Genomic DNA, 22,609 nt, shown 5'->3' on the forward strand with positions numbered 1-22,609 from the left:
TGTTTGGAGCCAAACCATGTAGACCGGGCTATGGGAGCAATAAGTAGCTGTTTCCAGCAGGATCCTCTCGCAGCTTTGGTAACCTGCCACAGGCTCAGGACCAGTGGTTTTGGTAAGAAGTGGCTTATTTGTAAGCCATTAATAAGAGGGTCCGTGAAGGAATTTCCACCCCCCTTATACATGGGTATCATGGGATCCTTTTTCAGGACCTGATAACTGGCTGCCCTCTCTCGGGCCAAATACAGTGGTGTTTTGTGTGCCAACGTGGTTTTTAAGATCTTTGGTTTGATCTCTTTATCTGGATGGCCTGTGCTTCATGTCAATGGGGACTCAAGGGACTGGTGTCATTATTGTACCTCTGTGTCACCTTTGTATATTCACATGAGGATTTGCCTTGTTTCCCCTGATTTCCTCTGCCATTCCCCCCAGCCTTACTGAGACATGTTTCCCTGTTCTTTTAATTGTTTAGCACCTCTTGGACAAAATGAATGACTGTATGGGCAGAGCGGCCTCTCGGCTGCCCGCGCTGTCGTTATTGGGGCACGTCATCAGGCTGCAGCCGCCTTGGAAGCACAAACTCTCTCAAGCACCTCTTTTGCCTTCTTTACTCAAATGTCTCAAGGTACAATGTTTACAAGGGTTCGAATGAAATGCCTTTATGAAGATAATTTCTGAAATTCTGTGTAACTCTAAAGCAAGCAAGCTAGAATTGAACCTTGAGAATTTAGAAACTTTCAGTGTTTGGCTCTCCTTGGATGTAACATAGACCAGAGTTGGTACTTAGTAAATTCTCAGTGGGTCCTGGTGAGTGTCCAGGATCTTAGTCTAAGCAGATTTGGCAACACTTGGGTCAGACTAGTTCGACGTGACGTTATTCCCACCTTCTTGGATTCCATCCTTGTCCGGTCTTCCATCCGTTAAAACATCTGGCTTCTCTTTCGGGGAAGCCCAGGTTCTCTCTTAATGAGGAGAAAAATGGTTCATGGCTTTTTTTTAGCCATTTAGGAGCATGTTCTGGTTGCAGTCATCATTAAGGTTTTGTTGACATAGGCCTACTGAATTGCATTCTGTCTTTTACAGTAGATTTAGTGCATTTTTCTACATGGTGAGTGAAAACCTAAATAGAACTTTATGGTTTTACTTTTGACAGTGGCTTGCTGAAACACTCCAGGCTATTTGCTTAATCTGTTTTAAGTCCTGGGCTTGTTTCCTATCTATAAAATAAGAAAATATGGTTAATAATAACTGCTCGTACCTCACAGAGACCTAAAAAGATCTGTTAGTGTTTGTTCCAGGATGGTAGTACTTCTGGATCATCTGATACAGCACCATGCAAATTGATTTTTGTCTCTGTCAACAAGGGTAACTGGTTCATTTTATCCCTAGAGGTGGGTCCCAAAGAGTCACGTTAGTATTCTAAAAACATGCATTTAATGTTGAGAAAAAACGAACAATTGAAACAATTTAATTTTTCTTAAGTGAATGGATCGGTGAGAATATAACTCAGTTTTGAGGCATACAATTCAGTTCAGACGGTAAAACACTTACTTTTCCAAAAGGGTAAACTCCGACAATTATTCATAGATAGCTGTCCAAGTTGTTGGTTAGAATATTACTGTAAACAAAATTAGGGTTAGTCCTTTTTACTGGAACTGGTTATGTATTTTTGAGTCTCCTACTGGTATTTTACATTCTTCTAACTAGGTAACTATTGGCTATGACAAAAGACCTCGTGCTTAACGTAAAAGCTAAATCTATTTAAGGCTTTATTTCCAGACTCAGAGATTTCCCTTTTTTTTTTTTTTCTTAAGATTTCCCTTTTTAATAGTAATAATAAATGTCTTAGCCTGTGTGGTAGTTTTTGATTACTACTTTGTTTCTTAAATCTAAATACAGTTACTTGGCAAACATTCATGATTTAATTATGGATCAGGTGAGCCGCTGTAGCTATCCTGAGTTGATTCATTATCCATTGGGTATTAAGTATCTTCAATTAGCTTGAAGTTATATGACTTGATATTAAACTATAGACATGGTCAGAGGTCACTGTATCTCCTTTTATTTGCTAATCTATACATTGTGAAGGTGAAGCTGCTCAGGAGACTTGTGAGCGCCTTGCTAATTTCTTCTTAAATTATACTTCTGTTGTAATCCTTTAAAAAAAATACTAAATTGCTTGACCATATGTAATGTTTTTTAAATTGATTGACAATAAGTAAATATTTGAGGATTTGGTGAAATGAACAGAAACGGTCATGTTCCTTTGTTCTGTTAAAGCCGTCTCCTCATGCTTCTGTTCAGGTGCCACAGGTAGAGCATCCCCGGCTAGAGGACTTGGGCATCTGTCCCCAGGTCAAGTTGAAGCTTCTCTCCCAGATAGGTTTGTCTGGGGGCAGCAGAAGTGGTTTTGGCAGACTCATTATGGTCAAGTTTGATCAGCGTGGTTCCCCCTCAAACCGGAGGGCTGGGACATGAATCTCTGAGGGGACCTCTAATTGTGAGACCGTCAGGATGTAGAGTAGCCCCTCGGGGGGCTTTTAGTGCTGATCCTTATGTTGTGCCTGATGGGTGTTTCTTCTGCTCAACCTTTCCTTCTGCAGATGGACACCGACGTCATTGTCCTCACAACAGGTGTCTTAGTGTTGATAACCATGCTACCAATGATTCCACAGTCGGGGAAGCAGCACCTTCATGATTTCTTTGATATTTTTGGCCGTCTTTCGTCGTGGTGCCTGAAGAAACCAGGTAAAGATATCCTTACGTACCTCTCATTCCCTACCAGGTGAAGGCTTCATCAGTGATGGATGGGTCATGAGCTGTAAGGGAAGGACATGTAGAATTCTCTAGCTGGAATCGGTGGTTGTTCCCAGCCAGTTGAGGAGTACTTTGGGTGTACCCACTGTAGGCACATAGAAGAAGTAGGACTGTGGGAAACCTTCCTCATTCTGTTGGCCTAAAAGGATTAGTTGTCAGAGAAACTGGTAGGGTGTAAAACTCCTTAATTGTCACTAAACCTCAATATGTCAAAACACCTTCAGTCCATGTCATAGCAGTGCGGGGCTGAACTTGCGGAGCCTTTGTCTTGCTCTGTTGGTCTGTTGTGACAGAATAGACTTCTGGTTTTGAGAACCTATCTTTTGTACGTGGAGAAGGGAAAATGCAGTGGGTCCTAATTAGTGTCCTTGTTTTAAACAGGGTGGGCTATTTTCCCCCATACTGGCAGGGGGTCCAGCTCTATCCAAATGATTCCTAAGCTATAAGCATGTGGTATTTGGAATCTTTTGGTAAGCCCAGCATCAGATACTCATGTTGAAAAGACCAAGTGAGTAAGCTGCGTGACACCAGATACTGTAGCTTCCTGTATGGGATTAAATAACGAGTCCAAGACCCATGTGATGCTGGTTTTTTTTTTTTTTTTTTTTTTTGATGCTGGTTATTTAGTAGGCTCTTATGGGAGGAAAGGAGCAATCTGTCCATCATGGAAGAGCTGTATGGATACTGTGGTCTGGGTGAGGCTCGATGAACAAAGTGTTCAGTTTCTCTCACTCTCAGCTCCTTAAGCTGGTTTCTGGATAATAGTTTTTTCACTCTTTAGTTACAAATCTGCATAGCTAATACAGGCTGATTTCAAAAGGATCTCTCAAATTTGTTCTGCAAATATCTGAATGCATGTTCTGCACCAAGCATCGTGCAAGGCACTGAGGGTGCAGAGGTGAGTATGACAGTACTCTTCAAGAAACTCAAGAAACTCATGCTGAACAGGACAGTAGATTTTAGGGGGCCATCTGGCTGGCTCAGTTGACAGAGCATGCCACTCTTGATCTCAAAGTCATGAGTTCGAGCCCCATGTGTCACATAGAGTTTACTTAAAATTAAAATAATTTAAAAAATTTTAGGGAGCGTAATTATCATGACAAAGGTCAGTATTGTGAGAGTGTTGGGTGAAGACTGGAGAGGAGGACTGGATCAGTAGGAGCCTTTATGGGTCATTCCAAGTAGATCAGAGTTTATCCAAAGGCCGTAGGGAGACATTGATGGATTTTAAATAGTGTTTGGTGGGTTCAGGTTTGCATTTTAGAAAAACACTCTTGCTATCTTTGGAGAGAGGTAGGAGCAATAGACCGCAGGTCACACCGGCAGCCACATGCTCATGTCTGCTTTACACACGTCATCTTGTGTTTGGCTAAGTCTCCTGTCCGTGATTTCCTGTTTTAGGCCATGTGACAGAAATCTATCTTGTCCATCTCCATGCCAGTGTTTATGCTCTCTTTCATCGCCTCTACGGAATGTACCCTTGCAACTTTGTCTCCTTTCTACGCTCTCACTACAGTATGAAGGAGAACTTGGACACTTTTGAAGAAGTGGTCAGGGTAAGTGAAGACTGCTCATCTAATACTTGCCATACTGTGTGCACAGGCTACACTTGGGTCTTGTGTTCAGTGGGAGACAGATTTTGAAAAGCAGCTCAGCTTCCCCCACCCCCAGTCCTAGGCAGCCACTGATCTGCTTTCTGCCTTTGCAGATGTGCCTCTCCTGATGAGCATTTCACAGACATGGGGTCTTCTGTGACTGGGTTCTTTCACTTGGTGGAATTTTTCAGGGTTCATCCATGCTGTAGCAAGTGTCAGGAGTCCATTCCCTTTTATTGTCAAGTAATCCATTGTGTGGAACTTAAGCCTTTTATAATTTGTCAACCCAAACTTTTCTAGCCAATGATGGAGCATGTGCGAATTCACCCGGAATTAGTGACTGGATCCAAGGACCACGAACTGGACCCTCGAAGGTATGGAAATGAAGCTGGTGACTCAGAATTTTACAGCATCTCTTGACAGATAAATAGTGTGATCTAGGCGATGTCGTCCCTATTGAGGTAGTATTTGGGAAGACAGGTTCTTCAACTTACAGAACTGCTCTGTTTTGAAGGGCTTTTACAGCTAAAACTTCTTATGAGTCTGAAATATACTCCTCTCTGATGGAGAATTAGTAACTTTTCTGGTGGAGCGGAGGCGGCTGCAGTGCAGAAACCCGCCCTACAGAACCCCAGAAAGGCTTCCATCTTCGTGGTAGCAGTGATTTTGTGAGGGAGACTGAGCAGTGTGTGGTTGAGAACAAGCAGATTGTGGGAAGTGTGGATGCCTATTGGTGAGCCTCCACCTGCATATAGCCAAGTGACTGCCATTCTCCAGGGGGCCCTGAGAAGTTTCCAGGTTTATTCTCTGGAGGAAGTATACCTGCGAGGCTTCCTATTGGAGGATGCCTGGCACAGAGCGGGTGGAGCTGAGAAGGGAGTGGAGTTCTCTTCATGGAGCTGTGAGCTCACCTCCCTCCCCCACTTCTTCTCTGACTGGCAGCTAGGCTGTATTTCCTCTTGCAGAGGATTGAACCCTTTTTGGGGAAACCAGTCCACAGATAACTGACATTTGGGGATCTTCTAGTAAAAAAGCTAGTTCACTGCCTGATCTTACCTCATGGGCCCTCCCCCTGTCACATGGAACCTCAGGCAGATTAAAGCAACTTCATCTGAGAGATATCATGTGTGGAGAGAGATACCGTGTGCCTGTAATGGTGATTAGCATCACACAAACACCTGTGCATGCAGCCACCACCCAGCTTCTCAGCAGGAACATTACTGGGTATCTATCTCCCTGTTCGCTGTCCCACTTCAGAGAAACTACCGTTCTTGCTTTTATATTAATCGTTCTTTCTTTTCTTTAAAGTTTTACCCCATGTATTGTTGTGCTTTGGAAAGCTAATTAGGAAGCCAAACCAGGCTAAGGAAAGGACAGTCCTGTCAATGTTAGACAAAGGTTCTTAGGAGGCAAGGGGAAGAAGAGCCCAGCATCTGTGTCTTAGTCCGGCCTCTTTTCACTGAGAGTTTATAGGATCCCCTTGTCGGGGGAGGGGAATTGGCGGCAAGGTCATTCATGACTGAGACCTGAGAAACATAATGATCACCCTTGTCAGAACATCTGGCAGGGCCCGTAGCAAGGCTGGCTTCTGGATGTGCTGCCAAAACATGGCAGAGGATGAAGACTGCTTGGTTTGCTGCTTCTTGGCTCACTGTGGCCCACCTGCAGGGGCAGTTTAGAGCAGAGTCCATCTGTGGGGCTGATCCAGGCGGAGAGGGGAGCACAGGGCCTTCATCAGTCTTTACTTGGGACAGGCTAAGCACAGACAGCATATCCAGGCCTGGGTCATCTGCACGCTGTGTCCCTCCATTAGGAAGATAGTGTGGTGGCAGCAGGGACAAGGGCAAAGGCCTGCGTGTTGGATCCAAACAGGCTGTCTCTCATGCCTCATGCACAGCTGTCCTCTGCCTCTCTCTCATGCAGGACCTCCTATCCCCCATGTCTTCCTTTTTCTGGATTTGCTCTTGTTTTCGTGGAGTGTACCCTCTAGTAGCTCTTAGAGAATGGAAGCAGTTCTGTGACTGGGAACAGATTTCTGGCCCTCCTCATTCTGAAGGCATTATTCCATTGCCACCTTGCTGCTATCTCGCTGCCATGTCACTTGAGATCCAGAGCTGTTCTTTTTTCTCACGTCTGTATCTGCCATGATTTTCTCCACAGGAGCCCAGAGAGCCTTCTCTTTGTTTTCCTTATATTTTGACGTTGCCTGGTCAGAATCTGTTCTCATTGTTTAATCTTGAAACTCTTATGTTTAAGCTCTAGGAAATTTTCTCTAATTATCTTGTGCTTGATTTCCTTCCCTCCATTGTGTCTTGTCTGTCTTTCTGGAATTGCTGGGATATAAATTGCGGCCTCCTAGAGTGTTCTCTGCTTTTCTTTGCTCTCCAGTTTTTTTCTATCTGCTATTTTGTTATTTCTGAAGGTTTCCTCATCTTCAATTTTGAATCCTGTCGTAAGTTTCCTTCCTAGCACCATGTTCTTAGCATCTAAGTGCTTTTTATAGGTCTCTGAATGTTCCTTTTCCTGGTAGCCTGTTTTGGATGCAACCTCTCACAGCTTTGAGAATACTGAGAGTTGTTTGTTCCCTGTGTAATCCATGGACTCTTGTTCTTTTGAAGTCTTCGAGGTTTTTCTCCAAAGATCTGATAATCTGCTTGTATCTGGGTAGGAAGACCAAAAAACTCTGTTCACAGAGATGGGACTTGTCACCTCTAAGCTTCCCGTGTGTGTGTGTGTGTGTGTGTGTGTGTGTATGTGTATGTATGTATCTATCTGAACCTCTGTTGGAGATGTCAGTACCGTGTTCCTCCTGAGCTGGTCAAGTTTTTGTAGAGATCAGAAGATCTCTAGCCTGGGGAGGGTCTGGCTGCTACTGTAGGGAAGAGACTGATGGTGGGAGAGGTTAGTGGTCTTGGCATTCAGAATGTATATGCTCACTTCCTTTCTCTGAATGGTACTCATGCCCTCAACTATTTTTGGAGTAGCTCAGTCCCAAAAATCTATTTTACTCTCTCCAAAGAATAGCCCAGGTTTCTGCTGCCTGGGAACGTGGAGTCAGGGAGGGGACTGTAACTGTCTCTCAAATAGTTTTCACCGTCTTCTTAATGCTAGCTGTCTTCATCTACCTGTTGCTCATCTCCAGTTCCAGAAGTACTTGAGGTGTAAAATTTCTTTAGCTTTTGAAGGATTCTGCAGTATAAGTCAGGTTGACTTTTAGCTTTGAAACAATAGGAGCTTAGGATTCTGCTTTCTTGGACTTGCTACATTGGTTACCTCTGGGCTATCTGCCTTCTAGTTTCAGGAACCTGTAGTGCTGTTCTGTCTTCCCCCATTCTTCTCCTTCTCAGAGATTTATATTTAAAAACAAATAAAACAAATCCATGCTGTAGGCTTGGTGGGTCTGGAGGTTGTACAATTGGATGTGTAAGTTTGGTCTATCATGTCGATTTGGAAGTCTCCCAGCTTAGAGAGCCTCTCTCCCTGTGGGTAGGCAGGGGTCATCTGGCTTTTGAAGAAAGCTCTAACACAAAAGACAGGGGACCAACATAGGAGAAAAAGGAGCTAGACAGAAACAGTGGTAATGCAGAGAGCAGAGGAGAGCATCTGTAGTAGCCCCCAAGATGGGGCATTTGAACACATGTAGAGGTCAGAGTACCATGGAGGGGAACATTCAGAGGCCAAAGAAAAAAAACCTTTGAAGATGAAAGTGAAGATGAAAACTTGAAAGATGAAAACTGAGAGCTAACGTCAAGACTTCAACAAAAGAACTGGAAGGTAAAGTTGAGAGCATCTCAGCAATTGAAGGATAGAGATGAGTATTCTGAGCAGAGAGATAAATGTAAAATAATCAGTCCAGGAGGTCCAACATCCAAGAAAAGAGAGCTTTAGAAAGAGAAGAGAAAACTTGTGTGGGGGAAGAAATTGTGAAAGATATAAGAGAAGAAAACTTCCAACACAACTGTGAAAAATACAAAAAAAATACAATGGGAGGATTAAAGGACACGCATTTCCAGATAGAAGGGGCTTACCTGGCTCCCAGCCTCTGTCACTAAGAGAGAAATCTCCCAAGTCTCAAAACACCAGGGATAAACATTTCAGAGAGGGAAAAACCAAAATGCTTATTAATAAGGATTAAGAAAAAAATAATAATAAGGATTAAGTTGAAATGGTATTAGCTTTTGAAACTAATTGAGACGAAAAGGTTTTAAACATAGAATTCTAGACCTAGCCAAACTGCTGGTCAAGTGTGACACGTTTAGATATGCAAGGAGTTAAATTTACCTCCCATAGACCCCTTCTCAGCTAACTCCTTGAGCATGTGTTCCATCAAAATGAGAGTAGAATTCTGTGAGACAGAGTCCAGGAAACAAAGGGATCCGACTTAGGATCATGGTCACGATGAGTCGGGCTAACACTGCTGCAGCAGCCCTCGGGACAAACCAGTCTCGACAAAAGTTGGGAAGAGAAGGCTCCAGAGGAAGCTGGTTAGAGGGGGATGGGGATACTTCTTATAGCTTATGTACATATCATTATGTAAAAATTCTATCAGGCATTGTTTTAGAGTTGTTAACAGTAAGTTTAGGAAGAATTATAGTAGATACACAGAAGACTGAGGAAAAGGAACAGAAAAATCCGAATTCCAGGACAAACTAAATCTAACAGAAAAGGAAATCTCACAGTACACTGTTGAGCTCACTCACACATAGTATTTGCATAGCCAATAATAATCACTGAAAACTGATTTAAAAAAAATTTTTTTTTAATTTTTATTTACTTATGATAGTCACAGAGAGAGAGAGAGAGGCAGAGACACAGGCAGAGGGAGAAGCAGGCTCCATGCACCAGAAGCCCGATGTGGGACTCGATCCCGGGTCTCCAGGATCGCGCCCTGGGCCAAAGGCAGGCGCCAAACTGCTGCGCCACCCAGGGATCCCTGAAAACTGATTTTGGAGAAAACAAAACTATGATACACATGTGTTGAGAGCATTGGGGAGGAGGAAAAAGGATACAGAAGTGACCTACATCCTCACTGACCATAGTAGAAGTCAGTAATGTAGTGTATAATCTGTACATCGGGAAATTCGGAGCACACAGCGTATTCTTTAGGAATATGTGGGCAGGGTACCTGTTCAGTCACAGCCAAAGCAGTTGCCAAATTGGTTCTGGGGAGTGGCATTGGAGGGACCTTTTAATTGATTTTTAAAATGTATTTATTTCATTGACGAATGTTAGATACCATGGAGCACTTCTGTCTTATGTTCCTCTGAGAAAGCAAAAAAAAGTACTGTAGAAATTAACACGCAACTGATTAGATTCTACTTCCCAGTTTCAGAGAGATTAAAATATGAAAAGTCTCTTTAAGAATCAAGGAAATTGGGCAGCCTGGGTGGCTCAGCGGTTTAGGGCTGCCTTCAGTCCAGGGCATGATCCTGGAGACCCGGGATCGAGTCCCACGTCAGGCTCCCTGCGTGGAGCCTGCTTCTCCCTCTGCCTGTGTCTCTGTCTCTGTCTCTCTCTTTCTGTGTTTCTCATGAATAAAGAAATAAATCTTAAAAAAAAAAAGATTCATTATTTTGTTAAGTTTTGACAAAAGTCACAATCACGATAAAGAATGTGTCATCGCCCCCAAGATTCCTCCTTGCCCTTTGTTGTCAGTCTCCTTCCCAGTACTTGGCAACCAGTGACCTGCTGAAGGGATGCTTTTTCTTGATGGTGTAAGAGTTTTTCTTCCATAGAATACATCCCTTTGTTGTGATTTTGGGCTATTTCTCGTCTTTTTTCTGTGACAGGCTGTGCTGAGCATTGTACATCTTGACATAAGTCGATTCCCACAGGCTAAATCTTAGAAGTGGAACTGTCCTCGTGGGCGCTCTCTAGGTTTGAGTCTTTCTGTGCAGCATTTCCAGCCTAGAGATGGATTAGAATGCCCCAGGATTTGATGGGAGATCTTTAGTTGGCCTCAGCTACCCAGCAGTTTCTGGCCCTCCCTGTTCTTTGATTACCCTTGTTCTGAAAGCGATTCCCAGGTTCCCCTGGTGACCGCTTGGCATAGTTCATGCTCTTTTTTGAGGATATGCCCAGCCTTTTGTTGATGACATTTTTGTTTCAGATTAGTTTCTGATAACCTGATATGACCATTTTCAATAGGGAAGGTAGAGGTTTATTAAATGAACGGCTGATTCTTAATATACCAGCACTGTTTAGTATTTGGGCAGGTGGGGGGTCTGTCTCGTCCTCTGAAGGTGCTAGTTCTGCACCTGGCCTTGCTTTAGTGTTCTCAGTGGCTTGGTAGCTTGATTAAATGGATTACAATTTGCCTTTCTTAACTGCCGTTGCCTTTTCCAGGTGGAAGAGATTAGAAACACATGATGTTGTAATAGAGTGTGCCAAAATCTCTCTGGACCCTGCAGAAGCCTCATACGAAGATGGCGACTCCGTATCCCCGCAGGTGTCAGCGCGCTTTCCTCATCGTGCGGCTGATGTGGCCACCAGCCCTTATGTTGACACGCAAAACAGCTGTGGTAAGAGTGACACCGGCACTTACCTGCCTCACGGCTTTGTTTCTGGAAAGCATGGCTCATTTATATCAACTGTGTTTTCTTTTCCTGGGATAAAACTCAATTTAGCTCCCAGGAACAGTTTCCCAAATGTTGAAAATTAGAATTTGCCTCCAGTTTTTCCTGGTTAACCCGTCTTTCAGGTTTCATTCAGAGTCCTATGTCCTTGGTCTCCTGCCCGAGAGTATGCCAGTGGGCTTGGGGGTGGGTTTTTAATACATAAAAAGGGAAATAGACTCAAGTTTTCAAATTTTAGGTAGCCCCCACTCAGGGAGTCTTTCAGACACTTGCAGTGAGGCTCCTGGGCTGGGCTGTAGTACTGACAGAGTTTGAGTGAGTCTGGACAATTTAGAATTGGTTTCTAGAGGGCAGCCCCAGTGGCTTAGCGGTTTAGTGCTGCCTTCAGCCCAGAGTGTGATCCTGGAGACCTAGGATCGAGTCCCACGTCAGGCTCCCTGCATGGAGCCTGCTTCTCCCTCTGCCTGTATGTCTCTGCCTCTCTCTCTCTGTTCCTGTCTCTAATAACTAAATAAAATCTTAAAAAAAAAAAAAAAAGAATTGGTTTCTAGAAAAGGCAGGCTTAATCTATAGGTAGTACCCACTAAAAGGGTCATCCAGGCTGTGCTTTTTTGTGTTATCCTGAAACTTCACTTGACATCAAACTGTCCTGAACTTGGTGCGCCTGGGAGGCTCAGTCAGTTAAGCGTCCAGCTCTTGGTTTGGGCTCAGATCATGGTCTGGATGGTCTCAGGGTCCTGGGAGCCCTGCACTGGGGAGTCTGCTTGAGATTCTTTCCCTCTTCCTTCCCTCTCCCCTGCCCTTCCCCCACTCTCTCCTCCCAGGTAAATAAATAAAATTGTAAAAAACAAAACAAAGAAATAACCATACTGGACTTTATTTCCAAAGAGCCATTTAAAGAGCCATTCAAATATTACTTTGTCCCTGGGATGTCTGGAGTCCCCTCAGTTTTCTTTTAAGTATGAACATTATCAAATGGTTTAGAGGGCCATATTTTTTTATTGTTTTCAGAATAATTTAAAATCGCACACTAACCTCACATGTCCTTTCCCTTTCATTTTAGGGAGTGCTACCTCGACCCCTTATTCCAGCTCTCGGCTGATGTTGCTAAATACGCCCGGGCAGCCACCTCAGACTCTGAGTCCCCCGTCGACACGGCTGTTGACTGAGCCGCCACAAGTATGGTGTTAAAGAGTGCCTGCTTGCTTCTCTGCTTGCTGGTGAAGCTGTTTGGGTCAGGATTTAGCATATGCTTGGGAAAATCTCATTCTCCTTTTAGGAGTTATTCTTAAGGACAGGTGGTTTTAGGAAAGTTAGTCACTATTCCCACTTGGGTTTCTCTTGGAGGCTAGATTTACAGAATGCCTCTTGTCTCATAATAAAGCTTTAAATAAGATGCCTTATTCCATTTGGTCATGGATATAAGCCTTAGGGATGACTTGGTGTTCACTTCTCATTGCTGACATTTTGTATTAACTTCCCAGGCTACTCTTTGGAGCCCATCTATGGTTTGTGGTATGACCACTCCTCCAACTTCTCCTGGAAATGTCCCACCTGATCTCTCACACCCTTACAGTAAAGTCTTTGGTACAGCTGGTACGTATGTCTGAGGTGGGATTCAGTTGGTTGGCCTGGGCCCACTGTGCAGGGCAAGGAACTGTCTCTTAGATCCAGCAGTGAGTTAGGGGCTGTCTTCGACACCTCATGCTTTGCAAACTCTGGGGTTTTCAGAACCTAGAAAGTAAACAAACAAAGATGGCTTTAGATCCCGAGAAAGTTCTCTAGCAGCTTTCTTCACTGTCCCAGGCAGGCTGAAAGAATTCAGAGTTTTGTAATAGGCTCAGTGATGGTGTATATGTTGTCCTTGTCTGTGAGCAGGTGGAAAAGGAACTCCTCTGGGAACCCCAGCAACTTCTCCTCCTCCAGCCCCATTGTGCCACTCGGATGACTATGTGCACATTTCCCTCCCGCAGGCCACAGTCCCAGCTCCCAAGAAGGTATGCACAGACTTGTCCATGGTCCTTCTGCCCCAGCACAGGGGCCTGAGTGCAGCCTCACTCTGGGAAGGAAGCCTGTTGTGTCAGATGGAATTTGGACCTGAAATGTGATGGGTTTGGATCAGAACAACTGAAAATAGACTGGCTAGCAGCTCTCAGAGCATGATCTGCTCACCCTGGGAGGTGGATTGTTTTTGTAGTAAGACTAACCTGCTCTTTCCCCTTTTGACCACTTTGGCGCTCACACGCATGGTTCAGAACAATAGGGTGAAGGGCCCGCCCCCAGCACAAATCAGGGCAAGCAGCAAACTGTCCAGTGTGCATTGCTGCCTTATTCCTCGGCATGTTTTCTTCAGTTTAAAAGAACAAAGATAAACCCAAAATACCAGTATCTTAAGAGAGGGCTATAGAAAGAAGTAAAAATGATTAATTTTATTATATCGTGACCCTTGACATTTCTATATGTTTAATATTCTTTGAAATAAAATAGGAGAGACATCACAAACACTTGTGCCGTTACTTGAGTTGATTGTTGGACCAGCGGCATTTTTTGTGGAGTACCAGTCTTATTTGGAAGATCAGCTGACTGACAAACTGGGTGGTTGTTTAGATCTGGGTGTGGGACAGGCTACTGCTTACATGACCAGCTGAGTCTGTCACTTCAGAATAAACAATGGACAGTCTTTGCTGTCAGTGATAAAATTTGGTTTTCAGGTGCAATTAGAATATGAAAAACCTGATCTCTGTCACCATGATCCTTGATAGCGTCTCCAAGACTTTTATGAAGAGATTGAAAAGTCCAGGAGAGCTTGGTGAATAATTGAGTTTTTGATGTCATATAGTGAATAGTTCCTCATTGGGAAACCCTACAAAATGCGGCAAGCCAGTATCTTCTAAATGTCCAGTGTGTGATGTTTCAGAGCCACTGTAGGTAAAAGGTGCATTCAGAGTAGAGTAGACTAGTGGACTTTAACACAGTATGAGGGGTGGAGTGCCATGGTTTCAGATCCTACACTGTAACTAACCTTTAAGAACTGACTCCTTGTCAAGTTTTGGTGTGACATTAAAGATTAAGTCTTTTTGTAACTACTTAACACTGGGGCTCAAAAGTTCCTACATATACTTTAGGCAAAATAACATATTGCAACAGATTGAAAGCAGAGGCCGACTTGAGCATCTAGCTCTCTTCCATTAAGCCAGATACTGAAGAGAGAGCACAAATGTAAAACAGTTCCACCCCTCTAAGTTTCTTTTTATTGTTTTGGGAACTATGGTTGTTTTTCATAAAAATTTACATCACTTAGGTTTACATGTAATGGATTTGTTATTTTTAAATGAATTAGTAAATAGTTTTAAAATTTTTGGTCTGATTTTTTTTTTTTTTTTTTTTTTGGTCTGATTTCTGATGTAACTATCAATAGTGAGAACCACATAAATACAAGTTTATGGGACTTTCTTTTTTGATTTTTTATTTTTTAAAGATTTTGTTTATTTGAGAGAGAATGAGAGCATGAGCAGGGGAGGGAGGGGCAGAGAGAGAGGGTGAAGCAGACTCTGCTAAGCAGGGAGCCCAGTGTGGGACTTGATCCCAGGACCCCAAGATCATGACCTGAGCTGAAGGCAGACACCCAACCAACTGAGCCACCCAGGTGCCCTGGACTCTCAGTTTTTAAGATCATAAAGGCACCCTGAGACCAAATAGTTTGAGAACCACTGAGCTAAACTTTAAACTCTTTTATATTGTGTTAAAGTTTTAGATTTTTAGAATATGTATCTTACCTAAGGGAACGTAATTTTCTGCCCTGTGTCTTAAATGGTACCTATCTTTTCAGGAAGAGAAAACAGATTCAGCAAGGCCCTGTCTACACAGACAGCACCATCTTCCAAACGACAGAGGATTAGGTAAAGTCTCTGGGTAACCCTAGAACTTGCTTGTCTCTTCTTAGGTTATCTGTGCAACGGAGAAAATTCAGGAACACCACGAAACAATGAAGCTCAGAGATAATGAAGTATAATGAATTCTAAAAACCAACCTAATAATAACACCAAAAAAAGCTTTTAAGCTATTGCAGTGAAGTACCTGTGACCTGTGTTTTGAGCTGGTCAGACTGTGGTATTTATCTGTTCTCTGAGACATTAAGAATGGAGGATTTTATTTTCTGTGGGATTATGTTTTTGGTACCTTTAATTAGACCCTTTGTGGTAGCCTTGCTTTCTGGAGTCACTCCAGGGAGAGTGGTTTCTAGCCTTCTCCCTTCACTTGGCAGGAGGAATCAGTATGGATGTTGTCTATTGCTGTGCGAGCAGTGTGGGGTTTATATATATATATATGTATATGTATATATATATACATATATGTATTATATATATATTATCTTTGTTTTTCTTTAGAAGAGCTACCTGGCCTCAAAGGTTCTGTCACTCTAAGTGACCTTCCAGGGTTTTTAGGGGACCTTGCCTCTGATGAAGATAGCGTTGAAAAAGACAAAGAAGAAGGTAGTGTGTGGGATTCTGGGGTTGGATGTGATTGCTACGAAAACTGGGATTTAGTGTCAACACTCCCAGGCTTACTTGGTTTTTCTTCTCCTGGGCGAAGGAGGTGGGAGTTTTATTGTGGGTCCTATGCCAGGGAAAGGAATGCTGCTTTTATGGGTTGCTCTGGGTGGCCCTTAACCCCACATAGCCCCACGCTGCCTAGCCTCACCTAGATGGCCTGTTTACAGTGGTGTCTCTTACCTCCCTTCGTCTTCTCAGCGGCGATATCAAAAGAGCTCTCAGAGATCACGACGGCTGACACTGAGCCCCTGGTTCCTCGAGGAGGCTTTGACTCTCCCTTCTACCGGGACAGTCTCCCGGGCTGTCCTCGCAAGACCCATTCGGCCACCTCTGGTCCTCAGGGTACCAGTGTGAACCCTGAACCTTTCAACTCCTCCTTGGACAAGCGTGGGCCAGACACACCAAAGCAAGCCTTTACTCCCATAGACCTGCCCTGTGGAGGCACCCACGAAAGCCCTGCCGGGGACAGGGAGCGCCAGACTTCGCTGGAGACCAACATCCTCACTCCCAGCCCTTGTAAAATTCCACCTCAGAGGGGAGTGGGGTTTGGAAGTGGGCAGCCTCCCCCTTACGATCATCTTTTTGAGGTGGCATTGCCAAAGACCGCCCATCATTTTGTCAGCAAGAAGACCAAGGAACTGTTAAAGAAAGCAAAAGGAAACACAGAGGAAGACTACCCGCCCTCAACCTCCCCAGCAGAAGTCCTGGATAGGCTGATCCAGCAGGGAGCCGACGCGCACAGCAAGGAGCTGAGTCGGTAAGGGCCCAGCCGCTGCGTCCTTTACTTAGGCATGCCCTCAGCATAAGATATGGGAAGTGCAGGAGGGGACAGGACTTGTTCTCTGTGTTCACAGAGGCAGCTGGCTCCTCTCTGTCCTCCCAGCTGCCGTCTTTGCGCGTGCGCAGCTGTGTGGTGTCCTCACTGCTGTCCTGCGAGGACGTGCTCACATGTGCTCTCAGAATGTGAGGATGAGGGCCTGGTGTTAGGTGACCTAGGAACCTCTGTCTTGGTGTTTAGTCCTCCAGCTGTAGGTTTGGTTTTCCTGTTTGGGTAGCACGGTTCGTCAGTTGAAAGGTCTAGTCAGTGGCATTTCAAGGGCAACCCGGGGGCCCTACCCCTCCTCTGTGCTGGCACACAGGCTTTCCTAGGAGAGGCCTGTCTGAGCTGTTGTTCAAATCCTCCTCCTACTACCCTTCCCAGTGGTTAGGAGGGGGCTTGAGAATTCCAGCAGGTGGAACTTAACAGAGATTTGTCTTTTTGAATGAGATTTGGTGTAACAGGCTCAGGTATATTACCTACTTTTTCCTTAAACTTAGCTACCCGCTGTGTATTTCAGTGCAGAGGGTTGAAAATAGCTGGTAGTATGTTTGATCTCTCAGTCGCCTTGGAGAGTTGAGCAAACATTGGCCCAGGCGTGAGCTCCAAGGGAGGGCATTGGCACCCTGGAGACTCAGTCATGTTTGGTGGGGGCGTCGACCCTCCATCCAGTGCACGCCACCGCCTCTAACTCCCCGTGGACCTGGGGATTGAAACTTTCTTCTGCCTCTCCTGCTCTTGACCACAAGGATGTGATCTAGCCTTGCGCAATCAACAGTCCAGAGACGGTTGTCCAGGTGAGCTTGGTAACTTTATTCCCCCAAACCTTTCTTCCTAGGTTGTCTTTACCCAGCAAGTCTGTCGACTGGACCCACTTTGGAGGTAAAGTTGTTACTTGCACTTTAGGCCCGCCTGTGTGGATCCTGCGTGCTTGTCACCTTTTCTGTCCTCGAAGGAGGTGTGCCCTGTAGGAGCAGGTCTCCCCTCTGCTGTGGCTCCAGCCAGCGTATCTGCTTGGCCTCTATTGTCTCAAATGTTGCAACGCCAGCATTTCTACTTGTGAAAAGTGCCACGTAGCGTGTGTCTGAGGGTAGAAGTGCAGAGAGTACAAACCTTGTGCCAGGCTTTCCTAGGAAAGTCCCTGAGGTCAGTGGTGCTGGAGCTGTGCCTGGGGGAGTACACAACATGGGAGAGAAGAAAGGAGCCTTGAGTAACTGTACGTATGGTTTGGGTCTGTGGGGAAAAGTCAGTGAAGCTCTTAGGAGTCCTGCCATGTTCTAGCTTTTTGTGTTCCTTTAACAGGGAGCTGGGTAGTAAATCCTCTCCTCCCTCCCCTGGTACATGACTGTTGCTGAGACCCAGGTGACCATTTGCAAAAGGAATGGTGACTTGTTTCTGAAAGAATTGTGTTTCTTAAGCTAGCTAACCGTGGGAGGGTCTTGACGGAACCATCTGTAAAAGGCATCTCTGCCACCCTCCCTCTGCTTTAAAATCAGGCTCTCCTCCCTCAGATGAGATCCGAACCCTCCGTAACCAGTTGCTTTTACTGCACAACCAGTTACTCTATGAGCGTTTTAAGAGGCAGCAGCATGCTCTCCGAAACAGGCGGCTCCTCCGCAAGGTGATCAAGGCGGCAGCTCTGGAGGAGCACAATGCTGCTATGGTGAGCGTCACGGGGGCTACGTGGAAGGGGCATTGCAGTGTTTGTTGGTCATGTGTAGACAGTGGCCACTGAGTTGGGGCCTAAGCTTTCTGTCCCTGGTCTACTCAATGCTGCAGTTGGGGGTGCTGGCTAGGTCTCCAAATGGCCTTGCTGCTCTCGGAACCTGTGGGATGAGTGATTTTCGTGTGTGTGTGTGTGTGTGTGTGTGTGTGTGTGTGTGTGTGTGTGTGTAATTGCCTAGAGTGATCATAGAGCATTATCTTGTTTCTCAAAATACAAAATCAATTCTCCTCAAGTCATTTTATGGCAGACCTCTTGTAGCATAGTGGAGAAGCCAGTCAGACCTGGAGGCCAAACCTTGGCTCTGCCACTTTTTTGCCTTAGGAAAATAGCTTAGTCTCTTGCAGCCTCTTTTACCCATTCTGTAAAACAGAAATAATGATAATAGCACACACTTTTTAAGCGTGGTGCTTAAAGAAGTCATGTGACTACTTGCTCGGTGCCTGAGTGGGCAGCCAATAAATGTTCATTATTTTTGGTGACCTTGATTGATAGCATTTATTAGGGGTCTTTTGCCAGCACTGCTAATTAGCACTTTATTTTTGTTTTTTTGTTTGTTTTTTTTTTAGAGATTTTATTTATTTATTCATGAGAGACACAGAGAGAGATAGAGACACAGGCAGAGGGAGAAGCAGGCTCCATGCAAGGAGCCCGATGCAGGACTCGATCCCGGGTGGAAGGCAGGCACTAAACCGCTGAGCCACCCAAGGATCCCCCTAGTTAGCACTTTGGAAGCTGTTGGGAGTAATTGGTACCTGAGAAAAGTTCTTCCAGCATCTTACGATCCATTAACTACTGTGAAATTGGTAACCTGTGACCTCTAGCCCAGCTGGAAAGTTGTGAGCCGGCGGATGCTGGGGCCTGTGATGACACCTTCAGGGTGGCGTGTGGCTGTTGGCATGGGTTACATGTGCTCCTCACCACTCACGTTTGAAGGCAGCTGAAATGATCACGTCTTTGGTCTCTGCTAGAAAGACCAGTTGAAGTTACAGGAGAAGGACATCCAGATCTGGAAGGTTAGTCTACAGAAGGAACAAGCCCGGTACAGCCAGCTGCAGGATCAGCGAGACACGATGGTCACCCAGCTCCATAGCCAGATCCGACAGCTGCAGCATGACCGGGAGGAGTTCTATAACCAGAGCCAGGAGCTGCAGGTATGGGCGGCAGCCCCAGACATGGGCAGCCAGGAGAGGGCACACCAGCGCCTCGCTCATCCCAGCCAACACAAAGGGCTTTTCTACACCTGCAGCACATAGATTGCATTTAGGGCAAAGGTTCCCCGGCTCTCTTGGGTTGTCCATAGTTCCCGTAGCGGTTTGGTAACTTCCCTGGCATTCCACAGCCAAAAGTTTTGTTTTTTAAGATTTTATTTATTTATTCATGAGAGACACACACACAGAGGCAGAGACACGGCAGAGGGAGAAGCAGGCTCCATGCAGGGAACCCAATGTGGGACTCAGTCTCAGGACTCCAGGACCACACCCTGGGCTGAAGGTAGGCACTAAACCGCTGAGCCACCCAGGGATCCCCAGGTGTACTTGTTAAAGCAGGTCTAAACAATTTAGTATTTACATTCTGACAACTCAGCAGCTGTTTGAAAACAATACACTTAAATTTAAGTGGTATTTCTTTTTTTTTTTTTTTTAGATTGTGTTTTTAAATGACCACAGTAACTTACCAGTTACTGTGTGCGCCCCTGTCAGACACCACATAGAGGCTCAGACCTTGCAGTCACATTGGACACTAACACCCTCATTTCCCACTTCACAGTGATATTCACATGGTGGTTTTTATCCCAACAAACACCTGAACCCAGCTCTGCAAAGATACTACGTCACCACAGGCTCATGCTCACTCTGAACTCCTCCAGTTTGTAATTCACATGATGACCGACAGGTGTCACTGTGTTCCTCTCAAAAATTTAAAATCTCACCGCAGCCCTGTGGTGGCTCCAGGCTCCAGTGTTCTTCAGTGCGCAATTTGGAGACAGTTGATCTCAGATCTTTTTGTTCTTTTGCTAAACAAATCAAGAACTTAGGAATCAACCAAAACTTAATTCTTAAAACTAAGGAGCTAAATCTCAATGGCCCAAGAATAGTAGAGCAGCTGAGAGGCTGGGCTTGCCCACTCAATCCGAGGGCCGGCAGCTCAGTGGTGCTGTGTAACTTCCTGGCACATCTCTTTGGGCAGACGAAGCTGGAGGACTGCAGGAACATGATCGCAGAGCTGCGTCTGGAATTGAAGAAGGCTAACAGCAAGGTGTGTCACACCGAGCTGCTGCTCAGTCAGGTGTCCCAGAAGGTAAGAAATGGGTGTGGGCTTCTCCTCACATCTCTTGCTGACATTCTTCCTTCAGACAGGGCAAGTATATTACCTGAGTAATATGCCTCCAGCAGGGGTTCCCACTCCTCAGAGGAAATGGGGCACTGTGTGGAGGCATTTGGTTCCAATTTTAGCATATGTCCTGCTGAGGTGAGCATGTGTGGGGGCATTTTTGGTGCTACTGACATCAAGGGGGCAGGGGCCTGGGTGCTACACACACTCCACAACATACAGGACAGTCCCTGCAGCAGAGAATTGCCTGGGTGCACCTTGTCTGTGTGTGTCCCAGGGAACTCTTACTTAAATACTCATTTATGTAGACATGGAAAGTTTGTTCCTGAAAAGTTCTTGAGTTGGGATCCCTCCCTTTTTGGGATTCACTGCACTCTGTATAAGTCACTTATAAACAAGTGAGTTTTCCTATGCTTTAAACCTGGACCTCATGTCCCCGCAGTGATGGTCACAGACACACCTGTCCTCTACAGGTGTCTTGTGGGTGGCCATTTTGATGTTGCAAATCTCTGCTGCTTTGCCTTTGCACAGCACCATTTTGAAGTGCATTTCTGTCCATCGTCATGGCCCTTGGACACCTTCCTCACCAGCAGCCATTGCATTAGGGGATTTGAAACTGTGGGAGTTTATTGTCTCCTAGCACCGAAACCCTGAGTTGCTAACTAGCTGGTCCCTGTGTACTGCCCATCTGCCAGATGTGTGCCATGGCATCCCTCACTTTGCCCGCCCCTGTGTTTTGGTTAGCTCTCAAACAGCGAGTCGGTCCAGCAGCAGATGGAGTTCTTGAATCGGCAGCTCTTGGTCCTGGGGGAGGTCAACGAGCTGTATCTGGAGCAACTGCAGAGCAAGCACTCAGATACCACGAAGGTATGCTGGGGCCCGGGGGGCCACAGCCCAGGGTATGGGGGTGGGGACCCATAGGACGCAGGCAGCGTGCCTGCAGCAGGCCGCACAGGATGGTTCCCGAGAGGTCTAAGTGCCTTCCTAGTGGCCGTCCCCGCTCACTGGCCTGGTGGGTGAGCACTCTTCAGCTGTTGTATAGGTCTGTTTCCTCTAGTTGGCTTGCTTTGAAATTAAGTCAGGGGTAAGTGAAAGCATCTCATGGTAATTGGTACAGAGTAGCTGGTAAAGGGTTTGTCTTCTCTTACCCATGCCCGCTTCAAGAGGCAGAAGGAGAGAGAAACAAAAAAAGGATAGGGAGCCAGTTCTGTTGAACATAACTTTTAGGAATGTGGGTATATACTGGTATACGTATTTTTTCTTCCTTTTTATGTTGAATTTAATTTCAGCAGATGGTGGTTCAGTCCTGGCAACAAGGCCAGCATCGGGATGATCTTACACTAATTAGTGTCTCACCAGTGGTGTTGAGGCAGAAGTTTTATGTCACTTCATAAATAGCCTCGGGTAATGTTAGTGAATGAGTCGGGAATGAGTTCGAATGGAATTTTAATAGTAAATGCTCAGATGCTTCCTGTCACTAACTTCTCCATCACACACAGGTTTTCTTTTTAGGATTTCTTGGGCTTGTGCTTTGTAAAGCTCCTTTTTTGACCAAATGTAAAAAGTAGTCTTAGAAACAAAGAGATGCAATTTTCATGATAGAGTTACTCCTTATTTCTCAGCTCCTCTCAGCTCTCAGATTCAGACTCCCTTTAGAAGGATGTTAAATGTGGAACTTTCTAGAAACCAGCTAGCACTCATTTTAGAGGTATAATGGGTTTGGGAAAGAACGAGGGGTAAACAGACCTAAGAGACAGGAGAACCTCTGAAAATGCTGACTGAAATGCATTCCTCATATCTGCTGAGAGAAGTCACAGCTGGGCTGGCCTCTCTGGTGCTGCCTTCAACTGGAACACTTGGATTCCCAGGGCCTCTGGAGCCATCTGACCTCTTGGGGCCCTGCTTCACACTCCCTAAGGAGACGTGATGACCCTGACATACAGCAGTTAGGATGCCTGCATTCATAAGCCGGAACAACAAAGCCCACTAACCCGGCTTAACAGTAAGAAGTTGCTTTCACATGACAAGAAGTCCCAAAGCAGGTGAGTTCCAGGCTGGTCATGTAAGCAGTTTATGAACAGCATCAGAGAGTCTCGTTATGGGGCATCTGACTGGCTCACTTGGTAGAACGTGCCACTCTTTTTTTTAGGATTTTTTTTTTTTTTTTCCTAAAAAGCTCCCAGTTCTTTCCATTCTCC

General features: G+C 45.3%; 1 protein-coding gene across 12 annotated transcripts in view; it reads left to right on the plus strand.

Moving 5' to 3' along the window:
* Nucleotides 1-22,609, plus strand: part of TSC1 (TSC complex subunit 1) — a 49,614-nt gene that overhangs the window by 19,329 nt on the left and 7,676 nt on the right. For 7 of the 12 annotated variants that reach the window (XM_072748268.1, XM_026009575.2, XM_026009573.2 and 4 more), the window contains 16 exons: nucleotides 470-622; nucleotides 2,601-2,745; nucleotides 4,216-4,370; nucleotides 4,710-4,783; nucleotides 10,755-10,930; nucleotides 12,048-12,163; nucleotides 12,469-12,580; nucleotides 12,863-12,981; nucleotides 14,814-14,883; nucleotides 15,373-15,477; nucleotides 15,736-16,294; nucleotides 17,193-17,236; nucleotides 17,851-18,017; nucleotides 19,049-19,231; nucleotides 20,268-20,378; nucleotides 21,156-21,278. In XM_072748268.1, coding sequence (XP_072604369.1) covers nucleotides 470-622; nucleotides 2,601-2,745; nucleotides 4,216-4,370; nucleotides 4,710-4,783; nucleotides 10,755-10,930; nucleotides 12,048-12,163; nucleotides 12,469-12,580; nucleotides 12,863-12,981; nucleotides 14,814-14,883; nucleotides 15,373-15,477; nucleotides 15,736-16,294; nucleotides 17,193-17,236; nucleotides 17,851-18,017; nucleotides 19,049-19,231; nucleotides 20,268-20,378; nucleotides 21,156-21,278 — 2,412 coding nt within the window. The remainder of the gene's footprint in view (nucleotides 1-469; nucleotides 623-2,600; nucleotides 2,746-4,215; nucleotides 4,371-4,709; nucleotides 4,784-10,754; nucleotides 10,931-12,047; nucleotides 12,164-12,468; nucleotides 12,581-12,862; nucleotides 12,982-14,813; nucleotides 14,884-15,372; nucleotides 15,478-15,735; nucleotides 16,295-17,192; nucleotides 17,237-17,850; nucleotides 18,018-19,048; nucleotides 19,232-20,267; nucleotides 20,379-21,155; nucleotides 21,279-22,609) is intronic. The other 5 variants (XM_072748273.1, XM_072748270.1, XM_026009576.2 and 2 more) reach the window with 1 other exon arrangement.

This window comes from Vulpes vulpes, chromosome 2, assembly GCF_048418805.1.
Source record: "Vulpes vulpes isolate BD-2025 chromosome 2, VulVul3, whole genome shotgun sequence".
Taxonomy (NCBI): Eukaryota; Metazoa; Chordata; class Mammalia; order Carnivora; family Canidae; genus Vulpes; species Vulpes vulpes.